The sequence below is a fragment of the Gracilinanus agilis genome, chromosome 2 (assembly GCF_016433145.1).
Source record: "Gracilinanus agilis isolate LMUSP501 chromosome 2, AgileGrace, whole genome shotgun sequence".
Classification (NCBI taxonomy): Eukaryota; Metazoa; Chordata; class Mammalia; order Didelphimorphia; family Didelphidae; genus Gracilinanus; species Gracilinanus agilis.
In genome coordinates this window covers 318,096,314-318,119,371 of record NC_058131.1, presented here as the reverse complement: position 1 = coordinate 318,119,371, position 23,058 = coordinate 318,096,314, and the positions used below count along the sequence as shown (strand labels likewise).

The 23,058-nt window shown below is 36.7% G+C and overlaps 1 protein-coding gene and 1 non-coding gene across 2 annotated transcripts in view; both read right to left on the bottom strand.

Annotated features, from left to right (window-relative positions):
* The window catches only part of SCAI (suppressor of cancer cell invasion), a 109,248-nt gene that overhangs the window by 55,506 nt on the left and 30,684 nt on the right, over window positions 1-23,058 (bottom strand). The window contains exons 2-7 of the mRNA XM_044659747.1: window positions 16,279-16,374; window positions 14,763-14,849; window positions 7,881-7,979; window positions 4,527-4,623; window positions 2,471-2,569; window positions 2,140-2,292 (exon numbers count right to left, since the gene is read on the bottom strand). Of these exons, the coding sequence (XP_044515682.1) occupies window positions 2,140-2,292; window positions 2,471-2,569; window positions 4,527-4,623; window positions 7,881-7,979; window positions 14,763-14,849; window positions 16,279-16,374 (631 nt within the window). The remainder of the gene's footprint in view (window positions 1-2,139; window positions 2,293-2,470; window positions 2,570-4,526; window positions 4,624-7,880; window positions 7,980-14,762; window positions 14,850-16,278; window positions 16,375-23,058) is intronic.
* Window positions 17,137-17,242, bottom strand: LOC123238450. The gene has a single exon (XR_006505615.1). It is a non-coding gene; the product is annotated as a U6 spliceosomal RNA (small nuclear RNA).

Sequence of the window (23,058 nt, the reverse complement as noted above, 5' to 3'; positions counted from 1 at the left end):
TTATTTACCTTTTCATGTTTCTCTTGGTTTTTGTGGTTGGGTATCAAACTTTCCATTTAGTCCTGGTCTCTTTTGTGCAAAAACTTGGAATTCTTCAATTTTGTTGAATGCCCATACTTTCCCCTGGAAGTATATAGTCAGTTTCGATGGGTAGTTGATCCGTGGCTGAAGACCCATCTCTCTTGTCTTTCTGAATATTGTGTTCCAAGCCTTGCGGTCTTTTAGCATGGAGGCAGCCAGTTCCTGTGTGATCCTGATTGGTGCTCCTTGATATTTGAATTGTCTCTTTCTGGCTTCTTGTAAGATTTTTTCTTTTACTTGAAAGCTCTTAAATTTTGCTATTATATTCCTTGGTGTTGATTTTTCTGTGTCCAGTGTAGAGGGTGTTCTATGGATCCTTTCAATGTCTATATTGCCCTCTTGTTGTAGAACTTCAGGGTAATTTTGCTGAATAATTTCTTTAAGTATGGAGTCCAAGTTTCTATTAATTTTTGCCTTTTCTGGAAGACCAATAATTCTCAAATTGTCTCTTCTAGACCGGTTTTCTTGGTTTGTAACTCTCTCATTGAGATATTTCATGTTTCTGTCTATTTTATCAGTCTTTTGACTTTGTTTTATTTGTTCTTGTTGTCTTGAGAGATCATTGGATTCTAATTGTTCAATTCTAGCCTTTAGGGACTGGTTTTCCTTTTCAATCTGGTCATTTCTGGTGTTCAATTTGCTTATCAGTTCATTTGATTTCTGAGCCTCACTTTCTAATTACAAAATTCTGCCTTTTAAATTGTTATTTTCTTGCCAGATCTCTTCCATCTTCTTCAAAATCTCAGTTTTGAACCCTTCCATACCTTGTGACCAGTTTTCCTTGTTTTTGGAAGATTTGGATACTTGTTTGTCCTCCTCTGTTGTCTGGATTTTCTCTGTGTAAAAGTTGTCGAGTGTTCCAGAGTTTTTCTTGATAATCTTTTTCTTCCTCTGGAGTTCTTGGCTTGCCATCATTAGCCCTGCCCCCTTTCAGCTTTGTCTTCACACTCAGGGTCTGCCTGCGTTTTCTAAGTTCCCGGGGCTCCGATCTCCTTGTCCTCAGGGTCAGGCCTCCTGGTAGACCCTGGTCTGCCCCTCTGCCCGAGGCTCCTTCAGCAGTCTTTGGGGCTGCTTCCACAGCCACACTCTGGTCTGCACCCGGTCCTCACTGGAGGTCCAAGCCTTGGCTGGAGATCTTTATTCAAGCCTAGGGCACTGCCTTTGAGGGTGCAGACACTCTTAGGGCACTGCCTTTACCCGCAGAAGCTAGGGAAAGTCCTTGGGCTGGAGATCTTTATTCGCACCTGAGGGGAGCCCTTTAGGCGCTTGGGAAAGTCCCTGTGTTAGAGATCTTTGTCCCTGCCCGAGGCTGTGCCTTCACCCACATGGACGCTCAGAGAAAGTCCATGCGCGCCCCCCAGCCACTTGGGGTCCCTCTCTTGCGGCACAGAGGTACAAGCCCTGGGGCTGCTAGTGATTTACTGGTTGCCCCAATCCTGTTTTCACTCTTGTGCGTTGGCATTGTGTGAGGTGTGTGGTGTGGGGGGAGGGGCTTCTTCCTCTCGCGTTTTAGTGAGAGCTGTTTCACCCCTTTATAGCGTGGAAATGCCCCGATTCTGTGTACCTTCAACGCTGCGCCCTGTTGTGGGGTTCCTTCGTTCGTCTGGATTCGTTTTTATGTCCCCTTGAGGAGTCCTGTATGCTTCAGTTAGGAGAGATCGAGCCGCTGCTCCTTACTCTGCCTCCATCTTAACCAAAAGTCTAAGTAATTAATTTCCGGCCACCATACTCTTAAATATTCAGCCCAACCATAATTTTACCTGTTACACTATACTTTCCAAGTTTTCCAATAAATTTATCCAGCTACTTCTGTGGATGCTCTATCATTATACTGGCCTATAAAGGGACAAAGACTATTTTTTAATCAAGCCATGTATCTTTCTAGTTGCTGATGTGTTATTCTGTCAACAATAGGCATTTAACATTTGATTCTGAATCCTCTTTACATAATTGAAGAAAAGATGATAAGTGCATTAGGAAAATAATATAATTAAACATTTTTTGACAAGTCTCCTATTTTTCTAAGTAAAATTTAAACATTCTATATTAGTTTTTTACCTGATTATTACAGTTGCCAATAATGAGTGCATCAGCCAGAGTTAACTGTCCTACAATCATCCCCTGCTCCAACAAGGGGGCCCCTGCTTCAGCCAATCGGTTAGATGTAATAACAATGGTATTGTCATCATTTAAAACCATGACTGGATCTGCCTAGAAAAAGAACAAGTAACTTATTAACTATACAAAAATTTTCACAAAGGAAAAAAGATTTGGATACAAACAATTAGACTTTTTGGTACAGATGACACACACATATATACACTTTAAATGATAAAAATGTGTCCCCGTACAAATACATAGCCTGATATAAAAAACCAAGTAAGCCAACCTCGATAAAAGCTGCAACCTCCTGAAGTACCAAGTTCCATTCCACCTGATCTTCAGTATTAAAACGATGGGTATAATCTTCAATTTCATCAGATAGTTCCTGATTTTAAAAATCCACAAAGGAAAAAAAGATTTTAAACAATTCACTTAATGGTATCTAGACATTTTAAAAAATCATTAATACCTGATATAACAAAACTGACATATATAAGAAACCTAACTTGAAAAATATTTTCATAATTGAAGCTTTTTAAGTAAAACCTAGATCACTAGCACAGGGACATTTACAGACAGGATTCTTATTCTAGTACTGTTTGAACTAGATGACTTTTGAGGTCTCTTTCAGCTCCTTTTTACTCAATTGTAAGACTCTATGATGAACCTACTGTAAAATTCCCAAGAAGAAGAAAAGAAAAGAATGGAACCTACACATCTTTGCTCCAAAATCAAAACATGGTTGCTTATTCATGCATAATTCTTATATCCAGCAGGTCTGATGCTACTTCTTCCATTAAACTTCTCCTGGCTATATATACTCCCAATAGTCTAACTAATGGTATAAGTTAAAATATCAGTAAAGTGGAAAGGTCCCAACAGAATATCAGAACAAAAATGGAAAATTCTTCTAGTTAGGGGTGGAGGAGATAAAGTGGCAGGGGAATTAGAGAAAGGTTTATGGGAAAAGTGGCATATGAGATAGACATTAAAATAAAAACTGTAAAAGACTAATATGGGAAGAGGGTGGGAGCAGTGTTTTCTAAGCATACATGTATAAGCATGGGAAGAAGGAAGGATGAAGTAAGTAATGGCTCATCTAGTTTGACTGAATGAGAGTAAAAGAAGGATAATAAGGAGATAAAGCTGAAAAAGGGAGCAGAAGACAAACTGCTGGAAAACTCAATGCCAGGCTAATATATATGTGTGTGTGTGTATGTGTGTATGTGTGTATGTGTGTATGTGTGTGTGTGTGTGTGTGTGTGTGTGTGTGTGTGTGTGTGTATATACACACATACATCTTTTCATTTATTTATTTATTTGTTTGTTTGTTTGCTTATTTATTTATTTATTTTTTGCTTGAGAAGTCATTGGCTTTTGCTACTTATTAGTTTGTCAGGGAAGACCTAGGTTGTAACAGTAAATGAAAATCTAAAAGTTACTTTAGATGATTTTTTTTTTATTTTAAACCCTTAACTTCTGTGTATTGACTTATAGGTGGAAGAGTAGTAAGGGTAGGCAATGGGAGTCAAGTGACTTGCCCAGGGTCACACAGCTGGGAAGTGTCTGAGGTCGGATCCGAACTTAGGACCTCCCATCTCTAGGTCTGGCTCTTAAAAGTTACTTTAAACTTTAATTTGATACCCAAAAAATAAGATTATCTGTATACAGTTATAGGATTCATAATCTACTGTATTATTATTCTTACTTAGGATAGAGGTAGTACCAGGTTAAAATTTTAGCTAAGCTCAAATACTTATCATTTTTATGGTGCCTTCAATTGTTTTGAAGTGACTGGAGATGATCGATTACTTATTGTAGACAATGGAAATTTAGTGCAAATAAATAAGGACACCTAGTTTCAAGTTTCAGTATGACTACTCACTAGGTGGATGACCCTTAAAAAATCACTTTATTTCTTGAAGACCATTTCCTCATATATAAGATACATATGTAATATTACTTGAACTACTTGTTTCACAAGGTTACTGGTAGTCTACATAAGATGATAGGCATAAAGCCCTTGTCATAGATCATTTATAAATACAAGTCATAACTACAATTATTATTTAAAGTATCAATAATTGTATCAGGGTGATTATTACCTGTAACAATGCAGATAGCAATTTTTGTTATTATTAGTAGTGGTATTTACTACTTACTCCAAAGTTCCATGATTTCATCTATGTGGATGTGCCTCTCTACTAATGCAGTAGCAACTATTATTATTAATAATACGATTCAAATATAAAAGTATCAATATTAGTTCATAATATAATCAATAACATATAAAATACTGATAATGAGGTTTGAAGTTCTTCATCATTCTAGCTTCTACCTACCTTGACCAGATCCTTCACAACATCCATTTTATTGAGGAGAAGACAAACCACTATAAATCTTGCATAGTACCGTAGCTTCTTAACCACCAACTCAGGTCTATGGCAGGAAAAGATAAAATAATTATAGCAATATATTTTTTTAAATATACACTTATTCATCCCTATTTTCTATGGCATTTCATAAACCAAAATACCATCAAGATGTCAGATCATACATATGAAGAAATACAATATAGTAGTTTTTCCCAAACATTTTCCTTCTGCAGTATCCATGCGACAAGTGTTTCAACTGGTGAGAGAAGGTAGTAGTTCCATATACTGTCAGTGCTGGTAACACAGGCAAGCCTTAAAAAATAAGTATGGCTTTAATACTTAACAGGAGAGAAAAGTGCCCATAATGACTTGTCTGCCATGGAGGGTTAATATTAGATATTTTTAAATCTCCCAAATCTGAAGCAAGTCTCAAGTTGGGGTCTAATTCTAGAGAGTGGAGAAAGAAGGAATATTAGAGGAGTACCGACAGGAGACAAGGAAAGAAAATGAAGGCAAGATGGGATATAAGATATCACAGCAGCATCAGTCCCAGAAAAGGAGGAAAAGGAGTTGCCAGGAGCCCCTCAGAGAAATAAGGGTCTCCATCAGGGTCCATCGAGTCAATGTGTATGGCAAAGCCTTATATTGATCCCTATTGTCTGAAAATCAGGTCATAGGATGGATGGATACCTAATCAGACCCCTCTGTGTGACTCTCTTCTGATTAATACTTTTTATTATTAAAATGATTACAATCTATATTTTTAGGATAGCCTCAAGTTTGTAGTATAGATATAAAATTTCTTTATAAAGATCCATTTATAGAACTCCCATTATAGAATTCTCCTTAATACTCTATAATAAACCAGCATTTAATGAGTTAATAGTTCATACCCTTGAAGCTGCTTTAATCTTTTCTCTCTCTTTGCCTCCAGAGTAGGAAGGACACAGCATGGCAAAATCAAAACATAATACACTCTCACTTTATTTTCTCATGCTGAATTTAACCCTATGAAACAAAAAATTCTCATACTTCACTACTTTCCCATGTTAGACTTGTCCCCCTGAATTTGGGGATTCTCACACTCTAATCCACATTTGAAAAATGTTGAAGGCTCTTTTTATATAAATAAAACTTAGATAAAGTAGAGTTTTGGTAGCCTTGAGGCATGTTTAGTTTCAGTGTATTCTATATATAGAATTTTGTAGAAATTTACCAGGTGTGCCAGCTTAACCAGTATAACCTTGAGTTCTTCTATATTTGGGGTTTGAAATGTAAATTTTCCCAGCATTTGTGTGACTGTAAGAGAAAGGTATAAAAATAAGGATACGCAGGAAGTCTGAGAGAACAGCTTCCGGAAATCCACTGTCTCCGACTCTCTCTTCCTCCCTATTAGCTAAACCATCGCACCTCTCAAGATAAATGGAAACTGCTGGCTGGTTTCCAGCAGGGGGTGCTTCAAGAAATGGAGCAAAGGTCACCAGAGCACACAGAATGTTTAGAACGAGAAAAATATCAAAAACAGTAGGCAAGCATATGCTACTTGGCTGAGAAATGAAACTAAAGTACTTACTGGAATTAAAAAGAATAAAATGAAGGTGATCCACAGTACAAGGACAGTAAGGTGGGGGGGAAAAAGAATAATTATCTCTATGATCCTGTAAACTTGCATGATTAAAGGCTCTATGAATGAAGAAGGATGGACCACAATCAGGGAAAAAGATGATGTGCATGCTCATGGCTGGCATCATATAGATCCCAACAAGAATCTGGAAGCAGCAAGGAAACAAGGTGGATAAAGTACCAAGCCTAAAGTTAGGAGGACCTGGGTTCAAATTCTGCCTCAGCCACTTCCCAGTTGTGTGACCGTGAGCAAGTTATTTAATCCTTGATTGCTTAGCCTTTGCCACTCTTATGTCTTAGAAATGACACTAAGAAAGAAGATAAGGGCTTTAAAAAACCCTAACTAATCAATGTCTCACCTAGGAATGTGCATTAAGGCACACTTTGTGTGAACTGCACTGTAAATGGCAAGTACAAACTACACTGGATTGCTTAAATTATGAGGCATTCAAACTACCCTGAAACTCTGGAGAAAGAAGAGGGAGAGACACAGCTACCAAGAGCAGTGATTATAAAAAAAGAAGGAAAGCCTGGATTGCTATAAGATACCAATTATTCCTTGAGAACATAGTGTTGTAATCTCAAATGCTAGTTAATATTGTTATTACTTAGACCAGTGATGGGCAAACTTTTTAAAGATGGGGCCAAAGGAAAGGAAATGCTCATCTCTTTCTAAGGCAACTTTTTTGAAGTTTCATTGTATTGTATCCTACTGATTGTATTTGTCAGATTAGGAATAATGTCATTCAACCAGATCGAACATTTTAGGGGGCCATAGTTTGCCCATCACTGACCTAGACCATAATGATAAAACTTTTATTCTGTCCTTACCTGCTGAAAATAATGGGCTTCCCAGTGTTATATTGAGATAACCAAATTCACATCATAATACTTGGTTCTAGTCTCTGCACTGCTGCTTATTAACTGTGTGACTTAGAAAGTCAGTTAATTTCTTTGACTCTCAGTTTCCTTGTCAATTTTTATTTATATAGGTATAATAACATTTGTGTTGTTGTGAAGATATAAAATTACAAAGTACTTTGTAAAATGTAAATTCTCTATAAATATGAGAGATCAACTTCATTACTATTACAAAGGTATTCATTTCCTCATCTCTTGAAGGAACTAATAATTAGTTTCTTATATGTTCTTATATATTCTTTTTATATATAAACATACACACACACACACACACTTACATATACATATTCTACAATCACTCTCCTGTGGCTATACCACTATGAAATGGTTGAGATTAGGCAATGAAGAGACTGCATTAGATAGCTTGTGTTTGCTCTAATGAGGCTATTAAACTTTTTAATTGCCCACAACTTTTGCTAAAGAAAATATAAGTAACAAAAAGAACCACTCTGAGTTACCTCAAGAATTGTAAAAAGAAACATTTCTACCACTGAGTCAAATAAAGGTCACAAGGAACACAATTAAACATTTAATTATCATTTTGTCTTCTAATCTTTCTTTTGACAGAATTCAAATTTAAAGTTATTCAGAAGAACATAAGTGAGTCACCAAAATTTGAGCTTTTCTACCTAATTTTGTTTTGTAATTCAATTCAATCAACAGTAAGCAATGTGTGATGCACACTCACTTAAGTGAGGAAAACTAAATAAAGTTTAGTTCATGAGTGGAAGACACCATATTTATAAACTGATAGGTATTGTGTTACTTCTACCATACCTGTCCTCTTTACTGACTTGAGAGTAATAAGATCTCTGTCTGATTGCAGAGTAGAAGGAAAAGGCCTCATTCAGATAGCTGGTCTCAGATGTACGCAGGCTGTAGGAGAAATATATCATCTTAATTCTCTATACCTGTGTATATCTCAAAGTCTCCATATATATACCTTGTTTCTCTCCTGCCTACTAAAATACTAGAGTCTCTTTTCTACATTAGAAGCTCCAGAAGGGCAAGAAGCACACATTCTTGAATTCAGATTTCAGCTCAACAAAAGAAAAACTTCCCAGAAACCAGCACAACACCAAAATAAAGTGGGCTGCTTTTAAAAGTAATTAGTTATTTCATCTTCAAACAGAGGATGAATGAGCACTTCCTAGAGAAGTTGTAATGGGGATTCATGTTTCAGATATGGATTAAACTAAATCACTTCTAGTGCTATTAGCATTAAGAAGATTATTCAATTGTAAAAAACACTTTCCTAATGTATCCAGAACAGTGATAAACACAGGAAAACTGTCAAAAAAGTAAAGCTGGATTTTAGCATCCTTGTTCTCACACTTTTTTTGAGGTGTCTGTCTCCTTATAGTGCCACCCAGTCCAAGTACTAAGGGAATGTTCTCATCCTATTTAAACCTGTCCCACTATAGTGTGTTAACCAGGCCAGCCCTCCCAAGATTCTTCATAGTCATAATTTCTCACAGGAAAAGTAATAGGCCAATACATTAGTATATCACTCTTTTTTTAAAATAATTCCCAAATGACAGGTATAAATACACTTTATATTTTCTAATACTGTAAAAAATTCTGAATAATTTGGTGTATATGGAACTTCTCTTTCTGTTTGACATTCTTGATGCCTAGAAGTGAGATCTCTGGGTCACAGGTTAAGAACATCTTAGTCACTTTCTCAGCATAATTCCAAACTAATTTCTAAAACAGGTAGACCAATTCTTATCATTCTCAAACTGGGAATCAATGTATCTGTCTTTTCATGCCCCTTCCAACACTGAATGCTCCACTTTTTTCTCATCTCTGTCAATTTGCTAAGTTTAAGGTGGAACATCAAGGCTGTTTTGATTTGCACTTTTCTTTTTAAAATTAAATTGGATTTTTTTCCATCAGCAGAAATCTCTCCCTCTCACCTCCTGCCCCCACAACTGAGAAAAAAAGTCAAAACCCCTGTTACATGTTTAGTTAAACAAAACAAATTCCTGCAATGTCCATGTCTTTTAAAAAAATACATAGCTTAAATTATACTCTGAGTCTTTCACTTTTCTATCAAGAAATAGCATATTTTATCATGAGTTCTATAATATCATATTTGGTCATTACACTGATTAGAGCTCCTAAGTCTTTCAAAGTTGTTTGCCTTCACAATATTGTTCTTACTGCATAAATTGTTCTCCTGGTTCTGCTCACTTCATTCTGCATCAGTCTTCCCAATTTCTCTGAAAGTATCCCTTTTATCATTTCTTACAACAGAATAGTATTCTATCACATTTATTTATTATATCTTCTTCGATCATTCCCTTAATAGACATCACCTCAGTTTCCAATTCTTTGGCCCATTTAGATGAAAGTAAGGTTCAACAGTCACAATTCTCCCATGCTTCTTCCCTCCTTGTTTATATAGACTTCTATTTATATACTGTGATTACAAGAGATGATTTTCTCCATCCTTTCTTTCTCCCCCAGTATGTTGTTCTTCCCAATTTTCTTTTATTCATTAAGACATAATAGAACTGCTCCCAGACTCTCTAATTAGACTCCCTCTACTATCCCTAATTATAGAGTTCTGGGGGGACACATTTATCATCTCCCCATATTAGAATATAAGCTGTTTATCCTTTTTTAGTCCCTTATGACTTACAATCATGTTTACCTTTTTGTGTTTCTTGTGACGCATGTGTTTATACTTCAAAATATCTATGCAGATCCTTTTCAACAGGAATGCCCGAGAATCCTCTTATTTCATTAAAGATTAATTTTTCCCCCTGCAGCATTTTTTTGCTAAGTAAGTTATTTTTAGCTATGAGTCCATATCATTTGCCTTCTCAAATACTGTATTAGAAGCTTTTCATTCTTTTAGAATGGTAGTTACTAAATCTTGTGGGATCTTAACTATGGCTCCTCATTATTTGAACTTTCTTTCTTTATATCTGATTGCAGTAGTTGTTCTTAGACCTTGAAATTCTAGATTTGGGCTATCACGTTCCTGTGAGTTTTCATTTGGGAGTTTCTTTCATGAGGTAACTAATTGACTTTTTAAAATTTTCACTTTGCTCTCAGGTTCTAGATCTGGGAAGTTTTCTTTTAAGATTTTTTTTGTAATAGGATATCTAGGCTCTTTCATACCTTTCAGACAGTCCAATAACTCTTAAATTATCTATCTTCAATATCTTTCCAGGTCAGTTGTTTTCATTATGAGAAACCTTATACTTTCTCCTATTTTTTGTCTTTTGACATTGTTTTAAGATTTCTTCTTGTCTCAATGGCTTTTATTTGGTTCACTCTAATTTTCAGGGAATTTATTGTATGGTGTGATTCTATACCTCTTGTGCCAAGCTATTAATTCCTTTTCCAATTCTTCCTTTGATAGCTTTCATTTCTTTTCCATATTTTTCTTCGAGTAAGCTCATTCCATTTATGAAAACTTTTCTTTTAATTTTTATTTCAACTCTTTCAGGAATTCCAGTTGAATTTATTGAAAATGTGTTTTTCTCTTAGGGTTTGCTTGTAGATGTAATGGAATCATTCTCTTTTTCTGGGTTTGTATCTTAAGCCTCCCTGACAGCATAATAACCTTTATTGGTAGTATTCATTTTTTTCCTTTCTTTCTTCTAGCCTTCTTCCTGACTATGGATTTTATGTTAGGGCTGGGTTCTGTGTATTTCTTGAAGAAATGGCTGAGGTGGTCTTTGCTATAGTTGTCTTGGTACTGAGTACTATTTTATTCCAAGATCTTAGAAACAACTTGGGTTAGGTACATAAAAAATTTTAGTGCTCCAAAAGAGTGGTGTGATACTGGGCAGTTTGATTCTTGCCCTCCTGGTCTACGCTCTACAAGTTCCTGATTTAAGTTTGAATCTAAGCCTGTGGGATTGCCCTAGTTGAAGTTTTAGTAGAATGCTCTTGGACTCAACCACCATTAGGCAGTTGGAAAGCTCTTTTAGAGTCAGTGACAAAATTATAGCTCTCCTTATATAGGAGGATCCGGTCCTGGTTATTCTTTTGCAGACTTAAGACCGGGCTAGAAGCTAGATCTTAGCCTTTCACTCCACTTCTATTATCCAACCCTATACAAAGCTGTTCACAACTGTGGCTTACTCCTGACCTTGCTCCTCATACTGTACCACAGCCCTCTCTGTGGGCACACCTGCAATAGCCCACTAGAGTTGTTATTAGAAAGCCAGAGAGACTCTGGGTGTAGCTGTTCCCCTCCCCCTCTCCATGCCCCTGAGGACATTCCTCACTTCCCCCACCCCTCTGTCTAGCAGCCCAGTGGGAGCACTTCCTCCCTCCACTGTGTGGGGTAAGGTTCTGGGACAGTGGGGGAGAGGAAGAAAGGGCCTCACAGGTGTGAGGGTGCAGCGCAGTTGGCAGCCAAATATAGTGGGGTTGGAGAGAAGCTAGGTTTGAGGGTAGCATAGCTCACAGCATGGCACATAGCTGGAAGGCAGCAGAGCTGAAGGGGAACAGAGTGCTCGGACCACTCTCCTCCCCCTTTCCAGATGCACCTCCCATCACCCACCCCTCTACCCAGCAGTCCAATGGAAGTGCTTCCTCCCTTCCTGGGGCGGGGGGGGGGGGGAGGGTGGGGTCTGGGGGGAACTCAATCTCTGGGGGAGGCACTGAAGAGTGGGGGGGGCATGCCATCTCTAAAAAGTTCACCATCATTGGCCTAGGGCACGTAAATTCTCCTCATGCTGAAATGTCATTCCTAGGGGCATCTGGCCTTCTCATCTACCCTGATCAATAGTGAGCAGCAGAGTTGTATGTACATTGGCACCTATTCCAGCACTCTGTACAATCTTAGCCTGTTCTCTATGAGATCTGGAATCTCTGATACACAGCATCTCCTATGGTATTTCTACATACATCTCATCCCCAATCACCATAGTTCTGCCTGTCTTCCCAAGACAAACTGGCCTGGAAAAATGACTTGTGTTTTTTCATCTTCTTGGATTTTCCAATCAGAATTAGGTTTTATAAATTTTTAAACTGTTTCTAGAATTCTGGGGTGGAATTTACTTTAAATCTTCCACTAAATTGGTCCCCACAAAATTTCTCTTAATATTAGTGATGTGGAGTAATCTTTTGTGCAGCTATTAATTATTTGCAAATTCTTTTGAGCACCATTTGTGACTCTTTTGATCATTTTTCTCTTTAGCTTTTATTATTTATTTTTATTTATTATCTTAATAATTTGTGGTTTTTGCCCATATATCTTAGATATAGCAGATCCTTGTAAGAAATAGTTCATGAAAAAAATTTTTTTTCCCAGTCAACAGCTCCTTTTCTTCTATTACTTTTGTCCTTGTGAAAGGTTTTCACTTTTATGTACCTGAACTTATCTATTTTACTCTTTTGCCTCTTTTCTTTCCCTCTTTTAATTAAGAAATTCATCCTAGTTTTTCACTATTTCCTAGTGAAAGGTACTTAATCTGGTTCTCTTGTAACTTTTTAAAATGATGAGATGTTTAATATTAACTTCTTTTTGTCAGCTATTTTGTATCCTAATACTAATAACTAAAGTTATTGAATTCCCAATTAGTTTCTTTGTTGATACTCAGGGTATTCTCTAAGTAAATCATCATGTCATCAGTAATTAGTAATGTTGTCTCCTCTTTGCCTAGGTCTTAATTTCTTCCTCTTTTCTTACTACTATCACTAGGATTTCTAGAATTCCATCAAAAGACAATAGGGAGCCAGGCCTAGAGACAGGAGGTCGTGGGTTCAAATCTGACTTCAGACACTTCCTAGCTGTGGGACCCTGGGCAAGTCACTTAACCCCATTGCCTAGCCCTTACCATTCATCTGTCTTAGAATGAATATAGTATTGATTTTAAGATGGAAGGTAAGGGTTTATTAAAAAGGAAAAAAAAACACAATGGGGGAAATCCTAGGTTTTTCTTTAGTCATTCCTTAGATAGTTACCATGTTCTAAAACAGTTCTTGACCTACAATATCCCAGTCAAAATTCATCTGTCCTTTTTATCTCTCCTCCATGACCCTATTTTTATCTAGGTTTAAACGTTAATGTGTTCAGTGAGTATTAAATATTTATCCTCTTCATTAGACCAACCTGGACTACTTGATTCCGTCTTTGAAAGTGAAACTAAAATTTATACAGGGGATGGTGACAATGTCACTAGTTAAAGCAACTGGGGATATTTTATTCAGATAAAGAGAAGACAAGGATAAGGACTGCTGTCTTCAAGTATTTAAAGAGCAATCATGGGAAAATCATATTAGAACAGATTATATTTATTTTGCTTAGATTTAAGAGGGGAGAACTGAGAACAAAGGTTAGGAGTCAAAAAGAAAATTTTGCCTCAATAGAAGGAAAAATATTCTAAAAATCTATTCACAAGAGGAATTGACTATTTCAGGTATTAGTGAGTTCAGCATCACTGAAAGTATTTAGGCAAAAGTTGGATAACTTTTTTAGAACACTGCAGAAAAGATTGGTTGGACTTGATGACATATATTTCCAAGATCCTATAGTTTTGTGGCAATTCTTCTGCCAATGAATATTAAGAGCTGCTCTGAATTTTAATGATTCTTGAATGGGAAGTTTTGTATATTAATAATGGCATTTCTAAAGCAACAGATGTACCCAAACAATGAATCTAATTGTGACAGTTTCAAGTGGCAGGTTTGTGGAAAACATATTTGAGGGGGAAAAAGAAAGTCTCAAAATACTTTTGACAGCACTCAAAAGAGGGCTGGTCTTAGCCACATGTTATGGGCTTGTACATTATAAGAATTAGAGGAATTCCGGTGATGAAGAACACACTATGCTCAGAAACACTTCATTTTAACAATATCCTTGCTAAAATGATGCAATATGATGAGGGCAGAGCACAGGAAGACTATCACCACTTTCCTAATTGACACTATACTCTTAATACAGCCAGAAATGCTGATGACATTCTAGACTGCAATGTTATGGTATTAACTCCTATTCAAGCTTACAGTTCACTAAATCCCCTTTTTAAATGAATGAATTGTCTAGCTAGCTATACCTACTTTTTATCTTGTATATATACAATTCATTTTCTGTCTTAACAAGTAACTGCCACTGATGAAACACAGGCTCCCTAAAGGGTAGTCCTTCCCCTTTCCCAGATGTTATTGTTTTAAAGATAAATTCAACTACTAAAATGATTATCATCACACATTATCCTTTAATAGATATCATATTACCCTGTAAGTTTGCTGTTTTTTACAAAATATATACACATGTATGTGTAGATGTGTAATCTATAAAGAACTATATAGATATTTGTGTGTATGTATAGACGTACATATATGCACACATATACTTTTTTTTTTATTCCTAGGATAATCATAAAACCTCCAGACAAATGAAAACTATTTGTCTGAAATTATAAGCAGACTCCTAAACATTACCAATAGGTCTGCACATATAATCTGTGAAGTATGGAAGTCTCCCAGAGAGATCAGTGTTTCCTTGACATGTAGTTTAGTGTCAGTCACTTTACATCATACCCATCTGCTTTTTGTTTTCTAAGCTATATGAATGTTCTGGCTGACTAGTTGCTCTCATCCTACACTAGGAATCAAGGCTGAACACCTACATATTTTAATTCACTCCTCTCCATATAACATGAGTCTACACATAAGTTGTTTACTTACTAATAATGGTAGTAAAGCTGCCCAATCTTGGAAGCAATTTCCCCTATCTGCCATCGCTTCAAGCCATACCGATTATCCAAGACTTGACTGTTTAAAAAAAAAAAAGAAGAAGAAGAAGGAAGTGTGAGGTCAAAGAACAGAGAAGAAAATACAAGTCTGTAAGTATCTGTACCAGCTAACATTTTCCAAGTGATCATGGAGCAGCTGTTTGAGCACTCCAATAAGTGGTTATTCATTCTCTATTATCAGGGGCTCTGGATGAAACAAATGATAACAGGGACAACTTAAGGAAATATCCTAAAGATACAGCATATTGGACACAGTCAAAACCAGAGCAAGGTGAGATCATGTTTGGTGTATTAAATTGGCGTAGAAAATTCTAAGTTCTAGATTGCCATTAACCATTAGATTCTCTCTAAGGTACCTTCCTACCTTAAAAATTCTATAAAGATGTCATTCTATCAGTAACAAGAAAATCTACTTTAAATTTTTAAAAATATGATTTATTCATCAGAGAAATTCCTCCTGAACTATTATAGATATAAGAAACCTCTTTTTAAAGATCATATAAAAATGTTACATTTTAAAATATTAATTTTTTCCATTTCAGTTTTCCCTTATTAACTTATAATTAAACAATAAACCAATAAACAAATATTACTATCATTAAACAGCAATAAAACATTACTATCATTTGGCCAGTCTAATTTTAAAATGTTTTTATCCTGAGAGCTTACCATAGTACATGGTATATGGCATGTGTGCCAAAGATGACATACAAAACACTTAAGGTGAGTACACAAGCCTCCCTCCCCCACTTCATCCCCCAGAGTTCATTACTAGAAAGGCAGAAGGCCTTGAGTGAAATTGTTCCCCTCTGCCTCTCTACCATGCCTGACAACATTTCTTTCACATACACTGCCCCTCTGCCCAGCAGCCCAATGGGAGCAAAGAGGGGGTAAGATGGGCAGCTCACAGGTGGCAGAGCAGAGGGCTTGGGCCACTCCTCCCCCATCTCTTCACCTGCTTTGAGAATATTTTTACACTTCACCCACCCCTCCAGCCAGCAGCCCAATGGGAGTGCTTTCTCCCTCCATTGTGTGGGGTAAAGAGGGGAGCAGGGTACACCTGCCACTTCAGGGGGGGAGAGCAGGACATGGCATGCAGACTCTAAAAAGCATTTAATAATTTTTTTTCATTTCATTCATTCAGCCATTAATATCCTAAAACATATTCACTATGTCATCATAGTATAAAGGTCACCCAGATTCTTAGAAACTACAAAAGAAACTCTGGTGGTTCTTACTCAGCTGAAAAGACTTCCAGTACCACTTTTCCTAGGAATAATCTTAGAGCATCTCAACTAAAGGTGGAGAAGGTTCAGCCCCTGAAGATGGATAAATAAGTGATTCTTGGCCATAGCAATTTATGAAGACTAAATTATCATCACATGAAGTAATAGTGGTCTACGGTAATGATCTCTGGCTAGAAAATCTAACAAGATTAATTTTCTTACCGATGTTGCTGTTGGAACTTCCAAAGTTTGGTATAGACATCAAAAGTTCGCCCAAAATAGGACTGCCACTGCTTTTGTCCATACTGTGGCAAATCTCTATAACAAGAAGGGTATATTTATTTATAAATTGCACCAATATAAACACTTTTTTAAAATCACATCAACTGAGTTCCAAACATAAAAATAGTTCCAAAATATTTTTGATAAAGCTTAATAAGAAAAAAATTAAGTTTGACATATTATGGTAATAACAGGGATACTATAATGGTCACCTACCAATTGACTATACTTTGATCACCTTGTGTTTTTCTTTACATAGGAAGTTGCTTATTGTGAAAACATGATATTCCTAATTTTAAGTATATATTGCACATAGAGAAAACCAACATGATATAGAAAAAGCACTGGATTTATAATGAAGAAAACCTGTGTTCTAATCTAAAGTGATATTATTTGTTATAGCTAACATTTATATAACACTTTAGGATTTGCAAAGAGCCCTAAATATATTTTCTCCTTACCTCTTCACAGCAATAGAAGTGCTATTTGCCCTATTTTTCAGATGATGCTAACAAAGATTAAATTATTCTGACACGGCTACCAAGCATATGAAGCAGGATTTGAACTTAAGTCTTCCTGACTCCCAAGTCCAGCATTCTATCTACTATATCACCTTGCTGCATCTAAACTGCTTCCCTTTCCTCATCTGTATAAAAGGGAAATATGTATACTACTTATGTCTCAAAAAGTTATTACAAAAATAATTTCTTGTAAACGATAACCTACAGACTGTGAGCTATTTGTTATTATTATTATTGTACAAATACGTGTGAAATTCATTCATCCAAGATTTTTTTTTCAAACTTGGAAGACTTTACAAATTTATATGTCATCCTTGTGCAGAAATCATGTTATGTTCTCTACATCAATCTCATTTTAGTACATGTACTACTCAAGTGAGCACCTGACAAGTACTTTTTTTAAAGTACTTACTATGTCCTAGGTCTTGGGCTGAATATATGGAATACCAGACTCTACTCTCAATGAATTTCCAATCAAAGCATAAAGAATAAAACAATAAATGATGACCTTATTTCAGACTCTCATTCAATCACTACTTCAAGAAACTTTTTTCCCAATTTCTTCACCTATGTTCAAGAAAAATATCTGATAATCTTACAAACAAGAACAAACCACCAACTAGACTGAATGACATATCCTCTGCTGACTTTCATACCAAATCAGTTAGTCCATTCACATTTATTAAGCATCTACTATGAACCAGATAATGTGTTAAAGCACTTCTAATACAAAGCTCTCAAGAAGCTTACAATCTAATGGGGGAAGAAATCATGAAAATAACTATGTACAAACAAGCCATGGATAAGACACAGTGGAGATAGTTAACAGAGAGAAAAGCATTAGAATTAAAGGGAACTAGGAAAGGCTTCCTGTGAAAGGTGAGATTTTGCCTGGGACTTGAAAGAAGATAGGGGAACTAAGAGCTAAAGAAGAGAAAGGAAACATTCTAGGCATCATGGGACAAAGGAGAGAGACAGGAATTGAAAATGGAGATGGAATGTCTTGCGCAAAGAACAGCAAGACAACCTGTCACTGGATTGCAGAGAATTTGGAAGGTATAAGGAATAAAAAGAATGAAAAGGTGCAGGGACAGATAGGTTATAAAGGACTTTGAGTTTGAAGATCTTATATTTAATCCTAGATGTGATAAGGAGTCTCTAGAGCTTATGAATGAAAACCAGACCTTAGAGAGTGAGGTGGAGAGGAAATAAATGAAAAGATCTTATACAGATGGCTTTCTCAAGAAGTTTAGTCACAAATGGGGAGAGGACTATGGGGTAAAAGTTTGCAAGGATGGATGGATCAAGTATGGGGTCTTTTCAGAATGAAGATATGGGTATGTTTCTTAGCAGCAATGAAACAGCCAATAGACAAGGAGAAAATAAGGATAAGTAAGAGAGTGGGAATGACAGAGTAGGCAACCTACTAAAGAAGAGATTAAGAAGTGGAATCATTTGTATATGTAGAAGTATTTGCCTTAGAAAAAAAAGAAGAGTCACCTCTTTGTGTGAAACAGAGGTACAGTGGTAGAAGCATCTGGGTGATATGAAATAAGGAGAAAGAGAGGAGAGAGATCTTGATAAATAGTCCCAATTTTTCAGTTAAATATGAGACAAGCTTCTCAACCTTCTTAGTTACTGATGGTGGTTCTTAATTTAATTTTTCTCTGACAAATCATAGAATAGCCAAATGTTAGAGCTAGAAGAAGCTATGGAGAAGTAATCAATCTTTCATTTTAGTTTAAAAAACTAAGGCCTAGAAAAGAAATATAACTTTCTCATGATCACAAGAATAATAGAGATGGAAGAGACTTTTAAAATTTAATTTCACTAATTCAATTAATTTTAAATTCAACTTAATTAATGGTTAAAAGTCCAAGTCACAGGAAACATAATCTATTTTTAAAATAGTCCCAGTTCTCAAGGCGGCTCAGTGGTAAGACAATAAGAACTAGAGAGGTCATGATTTAAAATCTGGTCCCAGATACTTCCTTGATCTGTGACCCTGGGTAAGTCATTTAACTCCCATTGCCTAGCCCTTTCTACTCTTCTATCTTGGAATACTGATACTTAGTATTGACTCTAAGACAGAAGGTAAGGGCTTTATAAAAAATCCAGTCCCAGTTTTCAAGGAGGCTACATTCTATTAGAGAGAAATATAACATAATAAGTAATTAATTAAAAGATAAGGAAAAAACAGTAGCAACTAGAAGAATTAAAAAAGGCTACATGGAAGTGACACCTAAACTGAGCCTAGAAAAATGACAATGATTCAGAATGGCAAGAAGTGAGAAGGGAGTGCAACCCAAGCAGGAAAAGGAGTTTGTGCACACAAATGGAAATGGGATACAATTGCATTTTCAGATAAGAAAGAATTCAATTTGTCTAAAAACAAATAACATTGTACACTTAGATAGGAATTAAATTGTGGAACTTGTCCCTTAGAAAGATTATTTTGGATATTATATGAAAGTTGGGACACCAATAAGAAGTCTATTAAAATAGCCTAAGAAAAGGTGACAAAGGACTGAACTCAGGCACTGGATATTCAATGGAGAAAAGAGAATGAACACAAGAGATAATATAAAGAGATGTTATAGGCCTGACAAGAGTGGACAATGTATGTTGGGGGAACTGAGAAAAAAGTTTGGACTGGGAGAATGGATCAGATCATTTAGACTCAAAGCTCTGCATTTTTCCTCTAGGTAGTCTATCCTGAGGTAGATAAAATTTTTATTTTATAGACAGCTGTGGAGTGGCAGCATTTTTTTAAACTGCTACTAATTAATAAAAGCATTTATTATATTTCAGTTGATCCTCAGAACAATCCTAGGAGATAGATGCTGTTATTACCTCCATTTTATAGCTGTGACACTGAGGTAGAGATTAAGTGACTAGCCTAAGGTCACAGAGCTCATTTCCAAGACTGTATTTGAATTCAGAAAGATCTTCCAGATTGCAGGCCCAACACTCTATTTACTGTGCCACTTACCTGCCTTAGAAGAACTAAATTTTGTAATATGCCCTTCAAAATAAGTCACAGACAATCCTGAAAGACTTATAATGGGGAATTCTACCCACCTTCAGAGAAAGAACTAGGAGTCATCTTTAAAAAAAAAGAAGAAAAAGGAATTGCAGCGAACAGGAAGAAGTTTAGAAAGAAACCCAGACAAGCAGGATGACTTTGAAAATAACAGTGAATTTATTATAAAATGTATTCCTTTCATGAAAAAGTTGACTGTGTAGAATAGAGATTTAAGGCTAATATACAATCATATTTTTTTCTAAAAAATAAAAAATCAAGTCACGGAACCATAGACCTGGGGTCACAGAGGTCATCAAATCATTAGGTTTTCACTTTAACAGAAAACCCTTTAGAACATAGCCAACATATGGTCATATAACTCTGCTTTATAACTTTCAGTCATCATGAAAAACTTCACATAAGCTACAAGCTCATATTAATTCACCAATAAACAGTAGGCTCCAGAATATAAAGAACTTTTAAATAAGATCTAATGGTAACATTGCAAAGATATTGTTCTACAAAGGAATAAATACACTTAGATGCAAAGCTCTTTCAAAAAAGTAAAATTTCTTTCCTAAAAATATGTAGCTGCTTCTCTATATTTTAAAATAACAAAAGAGAAAGATTTTCTAATGAAAAATACTAGTGTGTGCTAAACATGAAATACTCAAAGAATGGTCACGTGTATAACAGACCAAAGTTTTGTCAAAAAAGCTGAATAACAATTTCTATACAAGCTAGGATTTGGCTCCTCTTTTAAACACTAAATATATCTTCTAGTTATTATTACTGTCAGCAGAGATGGGAAATTAATGGTCCAGAAAATTAAATTAAATGGGACTTTGTGAATCGCCTCAGAAGCTCAATAACCGTGGAGTTCACATTCTGAAAAGGTATCTATATGATGAACAGACTGATCACAAAATTTCTATAGGCCTTCCAAATAAAAATCTTGGCTGTACCTTAGTCAAGGATAAAACAAAATTCTCCAATTTGATTGGTCAAATAAAGAAAAGAGTCCTGCATTGTACAATTTTCCCTAGGAAGGGCTGCAGCAAATAGATGTTAAATGAGTTTTCAGAATACTAGTAGTCTATTTGTAGACTAATGTTTCTTGGATAGATACTATCGATAAGTAATAAGCTAAAGTCACAACTGAATATAAGGAAGATATCATACTGGATCATATTAGGGAAACTGTCACAAAAGCACATCACTTTAACACCAATATTCTACCGGGGGTCCCCCAGAATTCTGGGTGAGGCTTGACCCTGTATCTTGCAGGAATTCCACCCTGCCATTTTCCATGTTACGGTATGGATTATAAAATATCACAATTTCATAAGAAACACAATCGCAGAAGACTTGAGGAGCAATAGAAAGATGCATGACAAATGCAGACAAAATGTAACATTAACAATGACTTATATATGAGAGTGGTGTAAATCAGAGGTGTCAAATTCAAAGCCTGCAAATAAATGGCAGGCAAAACTCCAAAGCCTGTCCTGAACCAGTTTAAAATGTAATTGGTAAATGTTTAACAAAAAGAAATTAAAAACAATAAAAGATAATGTCAACTTAAGACAAAATGCAGCCTGCGGAAGATGGCGGCAGAGTAAGGAGCAGCTGCTCCATCTCTCCTGACCGAACCACACAGGACCCCTCAAGGGGAAATAAAAACGAGTCCAGAGGAACGAAGGAACCCCACAACAGGGCGCAGCATTGAAGGTACACAGAATCGGGGCACTGCCACGCTATAAAGGGGTGAAACAGCTCTCACTAGAACGCGAGAGGAAGGAGCCCCTCCCCCACCCCCCACACCACACACGCGGGTAAACAGGACTGGGGCAACCAGATAATCACTGGCAGCCCCGGAGCCTGTACCTGTGTGGGGCAAGAGGAGGGACCCCAAGTGGCTGGGGACCTTTCCCCGAGCGCCCACGTGGGTGAAGGCACCGCCTCGGGCCTGGACAAAGGCCCCTAAAACACAGCCTTTCCCAAGCTCTGAAGGCATCGCCTCAGGTGCAAATAAAGATCTCCAGCCCACGGACTTTCACTACCTTCTGCGGGTGAAAGCAGGGCCCTAAGAGCATCAGTGCAGGCAAAGGCAGTGCCCTAGGCTTGAATAACGATCTCCAGCCCAGGCTTGGACCTCCAGTGAGGACCCTGTGCAGACCTGAGCGTGGCTGTGGAAGCAGCCCCAAAGATTGCTGAAGGAACCTCGGGCAGAGGGGCAGACCGGGAACTACCAGGAGGCCTGACCCTGAGGACAAGGAGATTGGAGCCCCCGGAGCTTGCAAGGCACAGGCAGACCCTGAGTGTGAAGACAAAGCTGAAAAGGGGCGGGGCTAACAATGGCCAGCAATAAGGAAGTCCAGAAGAAAAAGACTATCAAGAGAAATTCTGGAACACTGGACAACTTCTACACAGAGAAAATCCAGACAACAGAGGAGGGAAAACAAAAATCCAAACCTCCCCAAAAAAATGAAAGCTGGTCACAAGCTATGGAAGAGTTTAAAAATGAAATGCTGAGGAAGATGGAAGAAATCTGGCAAGAAAATAACAGTTTAAAAGGCAGAATTTCGCAATTGGAAAGTGAGACAAGACAACTGAAGACCAAAAATGACCAGATTGAAAAGGAAAACCAAAACATTAAAGCTGAAAACCAGTCCTTAAAGGCTAGAATCGAACATTTAGAAACCAATGATCTCTCAAGACAACAAGAACAAATAAAACAAAGTCAAAAGACTGATAAAATAGAAGGAAACATGAAATATCTCAAGGAGAGAGTGACAGACCAAGAAAACCGGTCTAGAAGAGATAACTTGAGAATCATTGGTATTCCAGAAAAGGCAGAAATTAATAGAAACTTGGACTCCATACTCAAAGAAATTATTCAGCAAAATTGCCCTGAAGTTCTACAACAAGAGGGCAATATAAACATTGAAAGGATCCATAGAACACCCTCTACACTGGACCCAGAAAAGTCAACACCCAGAAATATAATAGCGAAATTGAAGAGCTTTCGAGTCAAAGAAAATATCTTACAAGAAGCCAGAAAGAGACAATTCAAATATCAAGGAGCACCAATAAGGATCACACAGGATCTGGCAGCCTCAACACTAAAAGACCGCAAGGCTTGGAATACAATATTCAGAAAGGCAAGAGAGC